The sequence below is a fragment of the Pempheris klunzingeri genome, chromosome 11, assembly GCF_042242105.1.
Source record: "Pempheris klunzingeri isolate RE-2024b chromosome 11, fPemKlu1.hap1, whole genome shotgun sequence".
NCBI lineage: Eukaryota > Metazoa > Chordata > Actinopteri > Acropomatiformes > Pempheridae > Pempheris > Pempheris klunzingeri.
In genome coordinates, this window is record NC_092022.1 from 23709394 (window position 1) to 23722644 (window position 13251).

Sequence of the window (13251 nt, forward strand, 5' to 3'; positions counted from 1 at the left end):
GACAGAGAACTTCAGGTTTTAAATTGCTATGAACTTTAAAGGTGTCCAAAACGTACTGTTACCAAAATACATTGTGTCTATCGTGGGGCTTCAGCAAATGGGATTAATGCACTTTCTTCCTCAAAAAACATTTGCAAAGCAGAAATGTGTATCACACCACCTACATGTGTTTTATAGGCAGGTTCCTGCTCGAGAAACTGCTCAACAGGCTAGTAGAGGTCAAAAACTTCACAGGTTCCTTTTAAAGGAATAGTCCTAACATTTTGCAAACGTTACTTACCTCTTTCTCGCTGAAAGTTAAAAGAGAAGATTGATTACAGTCTCTTGTAGGAGGGAGGGAGGGAGAACAGCTACCGTGGATTAAAAAAGATAGAAAACAAGATAGAAAATGTTAATTAGTGAGCGTTACGGGTGGTGGTAGGCAGATATTCTGTGACCTTTGGACAAAGCCAGGCTACCTGTTTCCCTCCGTGTCCAGCCTTTATGCTAAGCAAAGTGTCTCCTGGCTTCATATTTACCATACAGACATGAGAGTGGTATCATTAGTCCAACATTAATCCAACTCCAGGCGAGAAAGAATATTTCCCAAAATGTTGCACACACGATGAGAATAACTCATGCTGTGTTATGTTTTTATTGTACAGTATTATTACAGTATCAAAGACATCAGCATTGGAGGACGCTGTGTGTGTAACGGACACGCTGAGGCCTGCAACGCCGAGGACCCCAACGACCCCTACAAGTAAGATATGAATTTGTACCCAACCTTCAAAAAAATCAATTAATGTCTCACACACTCAGACTCTGCTGTCATGACTCAGACTTGTGGTGAACCAACATTGTTTTGACTGGATTTTGTTGTGTGTGTGTGTGTGTGTGTGTGTGTGTGTGAAGATGAGAGGAAACCTTGGTAAACACAGCAGCTTAAAAAAATGGTTTATGTTATTAAGTGAGTCAGATACGTCTACCCACATACTTTACACCACACACAGAACACAGAATTCATACCCCCAAGCTAAGGCTCTGATCTGAAGTACAAGGGTTTCAGTTATTCTTGGTGCAGTGCCTGTGATGCCAGTGTTCATCAGGACAACATACCTGCATATCAGTTATGCAAATAAGATACAGGATTTGTCACAACACATATGAGTATGCTTGGGAAAGAGCGTAACCCGACATTTCAACTAGAGAGAAAATAAGAAGGCATGAAATGAGTCTGCAGCAGCTTCCAAAAATGTAAAGAAAATTTATTTTACTGGAGGAGACTCTTCAGAAACAAATTCAAGATTAGTTTTTAGTGTTTTTAGTGATAGTGTCACATCTCAAGCAGAATACCAAGACAAGTCAGAACAAGTGAAACGTTGGGAACTGATCTGAAATTAAGTCAACTGTCCCGCGTCAGCGGAGTATCGTTCCCTGATAGAACAAAAACTTGCGTCAGTTTTCTTTTCAAGTTGGAGGCTGCAAATTCATTTATATTCATTGACTTTCCTGTTTGTGCCGGCACAGCTGTTCAATAGCAAGGCCGTGACAAACTGGTAAATAATCAGATGGAGCAAGGAACGTTGCTTATTACTCATACTGTATGTTTGTTGTATGCATTATTTTATGGGGTCTTAAGCATCACTCAACACCAAATAAAGGAAATCTAATAAAGAATCTAATTCAAACACAGGAAGTGAAAAGGTGGCAGGACGGTAGGGATGTTTGTTTCTCTCACTGTGTTCATTAGGCTTGTGCTGATTGGCGATTGCAGCTGTTAAACTCACTATCAGAGCTAAGATGATGTAAAAACAGTGTGTATTTGCCCCCTACTGTCCATGTAGAGATGTTTCTGATGGGGGGCAGCATGTCCGCCCATTGAGTCCCATTAATCGGCACAAATTTTAAATCCTTAATGTCTTTTCCAGAGTTCTGACAGCCTGCATCTCCATGTGCCTGCCAGTGTGGCTCTGCGCTCTATCGGAGCGCTTGACATTATGGATATGGTTTGGATTGTGATATTAAAGACAATAATGTTGAATGGAGCGTGATGGTGTCACACTGTCACACCAAGTAGATATACTACCATCACCATTCACCTTTGGCACCATATCTGCAATCTTGAGTACCCATGATCGGAGGATATGAAAATATCCCAAGTGGTCATGCAGTTTTAAAGGGAATGAAACAGCTGGAGGGTGAGAATTTTCTGATTACAGCTTCCATACAAATAAACGTCCTGTCCTGTGTTTAGTCTTCACTGTGAAAGCAGAAAAACAAGATGGAGCTTGTTTTAGCACGCGTGGATGTTGGTGCAGACGTGCTGAATCTCAAGATAAGTGTAGGTGTCTCATCAGGAGTGGAAGTGGGCAGCATGTCATTAATTTAATAATATGTTGGTATGTTTTACATGAGTACATAAGTAGGTGTCGTTTTTATTTGTGTGTGTGTGTCATATATACACACATGAACAGTCCTATATCCTCTCATAATTACATTGTTCATAATTATGTCACCAATTTCTCTCCCTGTTACAGACAAATGATCACACAGGCTTTGACACACACACACACTTGTACAGACTTGTTGATCTTCCTCCATGAACATGAGTGATTTGGGGATTTGGGAGGAATTGGGAATTAGGGGGAGGAGTGGAGCCAGGATGGGAGGGGTGATGGGATTGTCAGATAATTTGATGTAAAGTGGTGGAGAACGTAATGCCGTTTACTCCATGACCCAGACATTCAGGGGTCAGAGGATATGTAAGCAGTTGATTAACAGCAGAGGCAGGTGGCTCCTTTTTTGTTTTATGATTCTGCTCTAAATCAGCGGTTGGGATAAAATAACTGTTATTATTGTCTGATTCTTCTTATTTGTTTGTTTTGTTTAATCAGAAAGGGCTGAACCTCAGAGTCAGCTCCTGATTTGAGACCTAAGAACCGACAGATCATAAATCTCATTGTCTGTGGCGATGAACTGTGGGGAAAGAATGTTAGAGCGATAAGTGAAAATATTTTCATCCTGCAACTTGGATAGAAATGGATGTCATGATCATATCTTAATGTCTTTTTAATATTCTTGCCTCGGGGGTTACCACACCGATTAGTAAGATACAGATATATACTGAACTGCAGGACTGTATGCGTGTGAAAGCTCCCCATTGATCTCGACGGCAGTGTTTCTTTATAAATAATTACACTTTTTAGACTGAAGATCAGCAAAAGAGGCGAGAGACGACAAAAAATGCAGTTTAGTATGACAAGCTGAAACTGTAACCACAGTGATCTTCACTCATTCTACTCAAAAGGATCCATTCTAAGGCTTACCATGGACATCTCTAGCCCCGTCCACTGAGGTTTGTTTCAAACAGTTTGCTAGGTTAAAGGCTACTTACACATTAAAACATTAACTGAGTTTAAGTGTAGCTCGTTTTGAAACCCCTAAAACAGTCACTTATGCAAACACTGCTGACGCTGTTTTAGTTCGATAACTCCCGGATTGTGTTTTAGTCTGGTCAAGCGGAAGTGGAGCCTACTGAGAAAGATGGGGCAGACACCCACGGTCGCTTCCTATATGAATCTCATCAGTCACCCCGTGTCCTTCGTCGTCGGTCCAAGCAAAGAAATCTGCTGTTCTTCATTTGTAGAACACCACACACTGTAGACACGCATGTCCAGTGCTCATCTGTGATCATGTGATGTCAGGTGTGTTTGTATAGATGGACATGGATGCTGAAATGGTGTCAAGTGTGCAGAGGCAAGGCAGGAGGCAGAGGTTGAACTTTTCTTTTAAGCTCTTTTATTAATTCGTCACACAACTACTTCCATCACCTTTTCTGTGGACAATAAGGGCAACATATTAATGTGTTCAAGGAAAAACTAGCCAGATCCAAATATAGCGCAAGTTCTAACCGAATTTTCAGTAACTCGGCAAAAGCTAACGTCCATTTCTGCATGTTCTCATTCACTACTGTAGTGGTAACGGTAGGAGGAGGTTGTTTTAGTGGGTGGCGCTAATGGTCAGCCAGTATACTAGAGGAAGACAAGATGACGTAGTGAAGGAACACCAATCAAAAAAGTGAAATACATGATTGTTTTATGTATCGACATGAGGATGGTTACAGTCTCCTCATCACTGCTCACAGATCTGATGTTTGTCAAGCTCCTGTAGATGTTTGAAAACTCAAATTTACATTCCCCTAAGTGGCATTTATGATACAGTGTGTTGGTGTCATCTCCTGGGTAAACACTGAATGACTAAAGTGACCCATCAATCACAATTTTCAGCTGAATAACCGACACATTTCCATTATCAGCCCAAAACGGGTCACCCATTTGCATCTTGACTTGCTGTTTGAATACTCTGGTGGTGAATCCCTCAAGCAAGACAGTGACTTACCTTAAGATGTACCGTTAAACTATATGCAGAGACTGCAATAAGTCTCCAGTAGTTATGTCTGTGTTTGAGTCTGTTTCTTGTGGACACTGACCAGAGCCCGAGACACTCAGTTGAAATTCAGTGTACTCTCATGTCCTCTGTGTGTCTGTCAGTGTGTCTGGCTGGTTTGGAGCAGACAGATGGGGGGGGTCCTGTGTTTGATGGCTGTTTGTAATATGTTGGGAGGCCCCAGTAGTTACCGTGTGTATACTCTTACACATCTGCTTGCGTGCACAGACGTCTTCACGAGCTTATGCAGGTGACCTTCTCTTCCCTAGACGTGTAACATGCTCTGCAGCTGATGGCAGTTGGATTTGCTCTTTACACATTCAAACCAACTTTCTGTGGACAGTTTAGATGATGTAAGACGCGTTTCCACTGGTTAAGTGTGGCAAACTGAAATATTCCAGGCTTTGTAGAACTTTGTAGAAAGTTAATGCCGCCGAGCTGGTACCGACAGATGAAAACAAATTTTAAGAAGACAGTGGAATTTAATGCAGAACCAGTTTGTCTCTTCCAAAACACAATTACGCGTAATGCCACCAAGTCTAAAATACATCGCTCTAGCTTTGTAGCTTGGATTTCACACAGCATGTGTGCTTTCATCTCGCTCAGGCACCCCAGGTGTGAGCCGAGCTATATATTTACACTGCAGAAAGTGTTTATACTGCCATGATAATGTATGGCAGTTTAACAGAGAGTGTCTGCAGGCTGATGATGAGTAACCCACAGAGAGTACAGTCAACCTAAATACACAGAACCTCCTGAACAAGGATGATTTCTGCCTTCATATGGGAGAAGGGGGTTTTCAGAGGATTATAGTAATAAAGCACACTGATACTCATCTCTTGAGAATAAATTGGGTACCATTATAATCCACAGAGGCTGTGTTTACTCTATATGCTTGTAAAGGTAAGGAATTCTGTGACATACAGTATGCCCTCTATACAGTAAATGTGTGTTTATATTGTAGATGTCATGTTAATAATGTAGAGGGTTTAGATGATGCTAAGCAGGGCCAAAGGAGCACGGTGGTGTCCCGTGGTGTCCTGCTGATGTACTGAACTGTAACAGATGAGATGCATTTGATTTATTTTGTTATCGCTGGAGCAGTTACACAAAGATTGGGCTGCAGCCAAGACTGAAAGCATGAGTAAAGAGATATGTACAATATAACTGATGTGGTCTATGATAATTGTACTCATGTGGACCCATATATCCAGATAGAAGGAGATAAACAACAACGATTAGGTATATAATAATAATGTCGTGGTTCGGTGTGCCCCTAATTGCACCAATAAATTAGTTTGACTGAGAACAAACGTTCACTGTAGAGAAGGAGAATAAAATAGTAGACCTTTGCACATTTTTTGCCAAGTTACATGCAAAAAACGCCCCCCAGGTGATGGTGGCAGCTGTTGTAGAGCAGGTCATCCACTAATTGGAAGGTTGCCGGATAGATTCCCAGCTCCCCGTGTTTAAGTATCCTTCAACAACATGGGGGCCGAACCCCACAATGCTCCTGTAACTCGTGTAGCTTCAGTGTGTGAATAGTTAGTCTCTGACCAATGAGCAAGTTGGCACCTTTGCAAGGTAGCCCCCTGTCATCGGTGTAAGAATAAAATCGACAAGTCAAATAGTCAAATAGACAGTCAAATAGACTGGATAGGCGCTATACAAGTACAGTGTGTTTACCATTTACATCATGCTGGATCATGTTGTTGCCAGCTGCCTGCTTGCTCATAGTTTCTTCAGTTCAGCACCATTTGGTTTCACTTTGCTGCATCACTTCCAGTTCAGGATCAGAGCTCAGAGAGGTGAGGCTACATCTGGGTTAACCATCAACACAGCTGGTGTGTGTGTGTGTGTGTGTGTGTGTATTGAAGTGTAATAATGTCAGACCCCGTGTGTGTACTGACTGTGTATGTGGGGTTGAAATGAAAACAGACTTCCCTTTAGGTATCGGCGAAGTGTCGGGATGATAATAATAAAGTAGACTGGATAGCAGACTGAGTTCATACAGAAATCTGAGGCCTCACATCCTCACATTTCAGAGGCCCAACAGTCATTTACATGTTAATTGATAAAACCCGGATCTGGTGCCCTTCGATGCTGAGAACTGATCATCTTCCCACTGATAAATGGGACCGGTTTTGTGTTTAAATAATGGATCATTCACTGAGAGCTGACTGAAATGAAAGAAACGCTGTTCCTGCAGCTTCATCGGGGGAACAAAGTAAGAGAAAACCCCCCTCAGATACAGCTGTGTGGCTTTACCAGAAAACTGACAGTGTTTAAATTGTGACTCATCTGGTATTTCACACATGAAAGAATGATTAACCTTAATGGAAAAAAGCAATCTGTGAGACATGAACTGTTTAAAGTACTCTTCAAATATAACTCTGCCTGGCATTGCTGCAGTTATAGGTGTGATATAGCAGCGGATACGAATATGTGATCCAGGGGTATTTCTGGTATTTTAAATAGTCAAAGGAAGGAGCAGGGATGTGGATTCCTATCCTGCTGCAAAGTGGTTTATATTTATATGAAAAGGTCCCAAATGTTCTTCAAACATTCAAATATTTCCTTTGAGCCGTGCAGTTACTTGTAGGTCGAATACATTAAGGAAAGAGCGCATTTGCACTTGTTTCATGCCGGCAGGTGTTTTATTGAGGAATTCAAATAAATCCCTCCTGACCTCATCAAGCTTTTGGAGATACTCTGTCTGGTTTGTGTCAGAGCGAAGGAATGCGGGTCTGAGAAATGACATCAATGCTGGACTTTGTTTAACGTTGTTATATCCAGCAGGTGTGTCACAGAGAGCGGCAGGTCTGCTGACTGGAGGTCTGTGTGTTAAAGGCAGCAGGTGACTGAATGCTTTGACCTGTTGCACTGCTGATATTATGACTTAGAGAAACTCCTCAGTGTGCAGGATAAAGGCCACATTATGATGGAATAATGCCATACTCAGGCTGAAGAACTGATCTTAGGTGAGTTTACCTAAGTAGAAATTAAAGCACTGATGTTTGCAAAGTCAGAATAAAACATGTACAGTGGTCCCTCGTTTATTGCGGGGGTTACGTTCTAAAAATAACCCGCAATAGGCGAAATCAGCTTTATTTTTACAATTATTATATATATTTTAAGGCTGTAAAACCCCTCACCATACAGTTTATACACTTTTCTCAGACAGGCATTAACATTTTCTCACATTTATCTCTTGTTTGACTTGTTTGTTTGTCTTGCAAACAGGCTGCACTTAAAAGTCACACTGCTAGCGATTGAACATTTATGTAAATTTGACAAGCCGAACGCATTCTGTAGGGAGGGACTACTGTATAGAGAAGACAGCTTTTTCTCATTTCTCATATGACACTAAAGGGATTAGAGGACAGGCTCAGATTGACATGACCACATTACCACTGACAGGCTCAGGTTGTTATTCGAAGCGCCTGACAACATTACAGATCGGATCTCTACAGATATAGACCTTTTTGTTCAGCTCTCTTCAAAGCCACCAGACTCCATTGACAAGAGCAGTGATTTGACCTCAGAGAACACTGGAGTTGTTGGTCTGCTGTTTCCTCAATTGGTTCATTTCTTTGTGTTGTTGTTTGACTTCGGAATGAGACGTGAATGTCCTCTTTTATCTGTCTCTGGGTGTCCACTGACTGGTGGTTGATTACTGTCATCCCTTCCCAGTCATTACTTGCTCTGGTGTGTGTTATATGCAGAATTAATGAAAAAAACAGGTCAACTTAGAAAACTGAATGAAACTCTCATTGATATAACATAATGAACATAGCGTGTCATGTCATGAGCATGTATGATATGTCTGTGTGCTTGCAAAGGTAAACCGTGTTGAGTTCTGGAGTTTGAATACATTGAAAAGTGAAATTCAGCTCTACAACTTTTGAGTAACGACCAAGTTTACGGTGCTTTGTTCAGGAAGCTGCCGGTTCACAGCGAACCATTGAAACCAGGAAGTCATGAATTTGGGTGGAAACCCTCCATTGAAAGTCATTTCCTAAAACGCTCAAACAGAGCTGATCGCCAGGGAGGAAAAGAAAGATGGATAGAGAGCGAGAGAGGGAGGGTGAGAGAGCTAAGGGATGCATGAGTGAGCGTGTGAATTAAACTGTGTTGCAAGAGAGAGACCGAATGGACCTGATAGTAAAGGTGAAAGCTGGAAACACAATCAGCCTGTTGAAACACAATGCACGGACACGTTATCAGCACAGACCAGAGCTCAATAACACACGGCTCTCAGGAGATCAGCCCTCCAAAAAGATCTTCACACATTTTAAACATTACAATATACCACCACTGTGCTATTAACTCCTTACTGCCTCAATTATATACAAAAATAAATGATTTGTGTTTTTGCATTCAAGCAGATGCTAATGCTAATATAGCATAGCATAGAATAGTACACTATAATAACAGTATAATATAATATATATGTATATACGCATAGAATATATATATATATTTATGTATGTATGTATATATAATGTATACATAGAAGATGCATCAACCAGCATTAGTGGGATACAGAGGCCACCTCAGCTGCATCAAGACCAGAAGAGGTTTGAGGTGAATTCAGTCAACAGTCAACAAGGGGTTAAGGCCTCTCAAAAGCTAAACACACTCTGGTATCAACCAGAATTCATAAAACCGGCAATATTTTATATTTAGTTTTTAGGGATGTGACTGAGGACTGCAGCTGTAAGTCATCAGCACGAGTGGAGAAAAACAGAAAAGGTCTTGGTTGTGTTTTGTGTATATTCAGCCACAGTTTGAGATATTTGTTTAGAAAGCGGTTGTTTGAGGACCTGAATCCCTCTCAAACCACAGGAACAACACTGATATGGTGATTTTATGGATTTCTTTTCGTCCACTTGATCACACTCCTCGCCCCCCGTGACTGCGGCCCTCTGTGTTTGTCTCTCTTTGGCGGGTTAAGAGGACTCAGAGAGACGAGAGAATAGCGTTAGGAGGGTTTTTCTTCCTCCCTGCTGTGATTCAGCCACACTCCGTGGGCAGTGCGTTTACAGACTAATCCGATTTAAAGCCGGGGTGAAGCAGTCAGCCGCCGTCGGTGAGGGAGAAAGATTAACTCTTTCATTGTTGGGGGGGGTATATTTCCACTTTTCTCTTTTCTTTTCACTCTCTGTCACACTTCTGTCTTTCTTTTTGAAGTGACAGTAGCAGGTTCAGAGGAGGAGGAATGTGAACTGTTTCAGAGAATGATGTTTTACCCAAAGCACCGCGTCACATCTGTCAGACTGAAACTCCGTGCTGTCGTTCTCAACGCTATCTGTTGTTTTCTGCACTCATGCTGTTGTCGTCGGTGTCCGCAGGTTACAGTGCGACTGTCAGCACAACACCTGCGGCGTGTCTTGTGACCAGTGTTGCCCCGGATATAACCAGTTACCATGGAAACCGGCCACGACCTACAGCGCCAACGAGTGTGAATGTGAGTACAGCCTGATACTGTAAAGTGAAACACACACTTAAGCATATATGGAAGAACTCGTGCTTGGTCTCTCTCTCTCTCTCTCTCACACACACACACACACACACACACACACACACACACACACAGAGTTTAATCAGTGACCCCTGCAGAGGAATGTGGTTTCTTTCATGTGTTGGTTCAACAGAACTAGTTGGCCTTAATTTAATGAAGCTGAACAGACACATGGGCTGCAGCGTTGCTTTCTTGAGACCTTTCACACTTCTGAACTGTGTGTCTTGAGAAAAGCTGTAGAGTTTTGAAAACAGACGTTCCTCATGTGAGTGGATTCAGACAGCACTGGTGGTGTCATTTAAGATGGTAAATGGTAAAGTGGACTTGGTTATTTTGTTAGATGGGAGCCACTCCATTATTCAATAATGTCCTGCGTACAGTTTTTGCTTTCTTTTACTTTTAATCCTGTATTTTCCTTCTTCCCACTAACCCCTTGTTCTGAGTTTGTATTCATTTATTTGCTAAGGGCTCTTTTTTTTTTATCCTTTGCTTTTGTGCGTACAATTATGTGTTTGTGGTCTTTTAGCCTTTCTGTTAACTTTTCCCCTTTTATATTCCATACATACATGCTGGATATACACATCAAAACACACACTGTTCATGTCTAACAACCACAGTTATCCAGTGGTGTAAAAATGAGGATGCTTTGATTGTGTGCCTTACCAGTTTTCTCAGGATGACTTTTTAAATTTGTTGAATTATTATTAGGAAAGTTGCCATTTGGAGTAAAAGTGGATTTTTCTGTTTTATTCCCACATTACTTTTCTCCTTTCACACACAGTATATTGCAGTAATTTATAATGTGGAAATGAGGACTGATTCAGTATAAATTCTCTAATAGTTAACTAATGTTAATTCTGAGCATCATTATTCTGACCGTGTCCTGCTGCAGTCTGTCAGGTGTCTTTGTCTTATCAAAACTCTGGTTATATTTACATGTGTGAGCCGTTTGTTATCAAAGCCGCAGTTATATTTAACAAGAGACAACATGTGTATCACAGTGGCACAAAGGTCACTAAAGGGCAACATGATAGGAGGAAAAAAAACGACACACTACTTCTCCTTTTTTAACCAGTGTGAAGAGAGCGAAGCTGCACAAATCCACATGTCCCTTAAAATGTATATGAGCTGCATGAACATAAAAATCACAATGTTGAGGCATGCCACTTAATGTGTGATATATGTATATCTATATATCTATATATATATAAAACAGCCCAATAAGTGGAGGATCTTATAGTAAAAAAGTAGAGGAATGTTCTGAACCCATTAAGGAACAGTCATTTTGAAATCACCAAATTTAGAGACGCATGCTGATGCATGTTGTTCAAATGTTAGCCTCCCAAACTAAACTAAAAGCGACAAATCATCTCGTATTTTTTGGTTAATATGAGGAGCTGCTTTAATTTAACTTGCCAGAATATGGACAGAAACCACCAGTATGATGTTTCGGCCTTTTTAAAAGACTGATCAAAGTAAGCATTTAGGAGAAAATCTATAATCCAGCTGAGACTAGTGGAGCGGAGGGTAGCTCTGCTGGACTTTAAAAGGACTCTTTTCACAAGTTATTCTGGTCTGCTTAGTGTGTCAGTGTAACTTCTTTTAGAATTTTTTGGAGAAAAAAAAGTCAAACGCGTCCCTGGTCTGAGAAAAACACTCAGCGCTATCAGGAGCTGGGGGATAAAGGAGCGCTGGTTCGTTCAGCCGGCACCTCTCAGGCGCTGAGGGTCAGATAAGAACAAAATCAGGGTTATCAGGGTTTCACTGACTCTGTATGAAGAGTAAAGGTTGGTCTGGATTGTATGCACGTGTGCATCTTAAGCCTGCAGTCCCGTTTCTTTGACTTAGATTAAGTTAAGACGTGTATTTAATCTTCTGACTGTGTGGATACATGAACAATGATAAGGTCAAGGTTGGGCTGTTAGACTTCCGTTCCTCTTTATTCACACAGTCAAAGGTAAGCAATCAGTTTCACAAGCAAGAACTTCAGTCATGTTGTTGATGAACTCCAGGAAGTCACTGGCCGGCCCAGGAAACCAGAAATAGTTGTTTTTAAGCTTCAGTTTTTGTTTGGATGAAATCACTTAGATATAACTTCTTTATAGGTGAGCTTTAGAGTAGCTGCCAGGTACGTTTTGGTCCAGTAATTATGCTAAGCTAAGCTAACAGGCTTCATGTTTTCTATACAGACATGAGAATAATATTCATAAAATCTCATCCAGCTCTCGGAGAGAAAGCAGTCAAGCACATTTCCCAACATGTCAAACTTATAGCAGCAACGCAGGAACTTAAATGGGCCTTTTTTTCCTTTTTATTTGTCAGTTTCTTCCTCTTCTCCTTCAAAGGTGGTTGTAGCCCAGAAGTTAGCGGCTCCGTCCTGTATTCATGCAGCCGAATGAACATCTGAACATGTGCTTTCAGAGCTGTTTGCAAAGAAAAAAGGTCTTTGGGTTACAAACATATAACGTACAAATACTCATATGGACATACATCCAGCTTGGATTCATTTAATCTTACATTTTTCATTGCTAATTTCATTAGTGGAATCAAACAGTTCCGCTTGTGTCGTGATGTTTCTTCTGTGCTTTTTGAATGAACAACTTCTAAAAGAAATAGTTCTTACAAAAAGTGTGACAGAGTAGGAGAGATTACAGAAGTCTTTGATCGCTGACTGTAATCAGACATGAAATAAGCCTTTTATGATTCATAAAATGTCCCCGACGCTCTTCAGACCACAGCGTCTGATGACTTTCATCAAACGTCCCATCAGGAAATGATGAAGCGTGTGTGGTTGTGTTAATTACAGCGTCTTTGGTTTCTCTATTTTTTTAAGTTTGTTTAGAAGTGTGCTGCATATGATCCTCAGCAGAGAGTGGATCTATCACCCTAAATGAGCAGCTGTGGGGGAGGGGGCAGGTTCAGAACAACAACAAATACATTAGAAGTGATTCATGGAGCCGATATGATAATAACTAAGTTCTAACTGGCTGCTTGCTCTCTTTTCCTCCTCTGTTTTTTTTTGTTGTCCTGTTTCCTCTCGCTCTTTTTCTTCTCTTCCCTTCCCGTTCTCCTGCTTCACATCTCTCAACTCGCAGCAGTTTTTACCCCCCAGGTGAATCACTGTTGTTTCAGAATGCTTCACGTGTGTGTCTGTGGGCGTTTGTGTGCATCTGTTCTTGTTGGTTCACCTGCTCTGAGGTCAGATACCATTTAGTTATTTTTGTGTCACATAAAATACAGAGCATCACAGTTGTGCTAACTTAGAGAATGTATTTAAATCTGTAGGAAAACTTCAACAT

The 13251-nt window shown here is 41.1% G+C and overlaps 1 protein-coding gene across 1 annotated transcript in view; it reads left to right on the forward strand.

The window, feature by feature from the left end:
- Nucleotides 1-13251, forward strand: part of lama5 (laminin, alpha 5) — a 94315-nt gene that overhangs the window by 39193 nt on the left and 41871 nt on the right. The window contains exons 6-7 of the mRNA XM_070838984.1: nt 645-742; nt 9783-9898. Of these exons, the coding sequence (XP_070695085.1) occupies nt 645-742; nt 9783-9898 (214 nt within the window). The remainder of the gene's footprint in view (nt 1-644; nt 743-9782; nt 9899-13251) is intronic.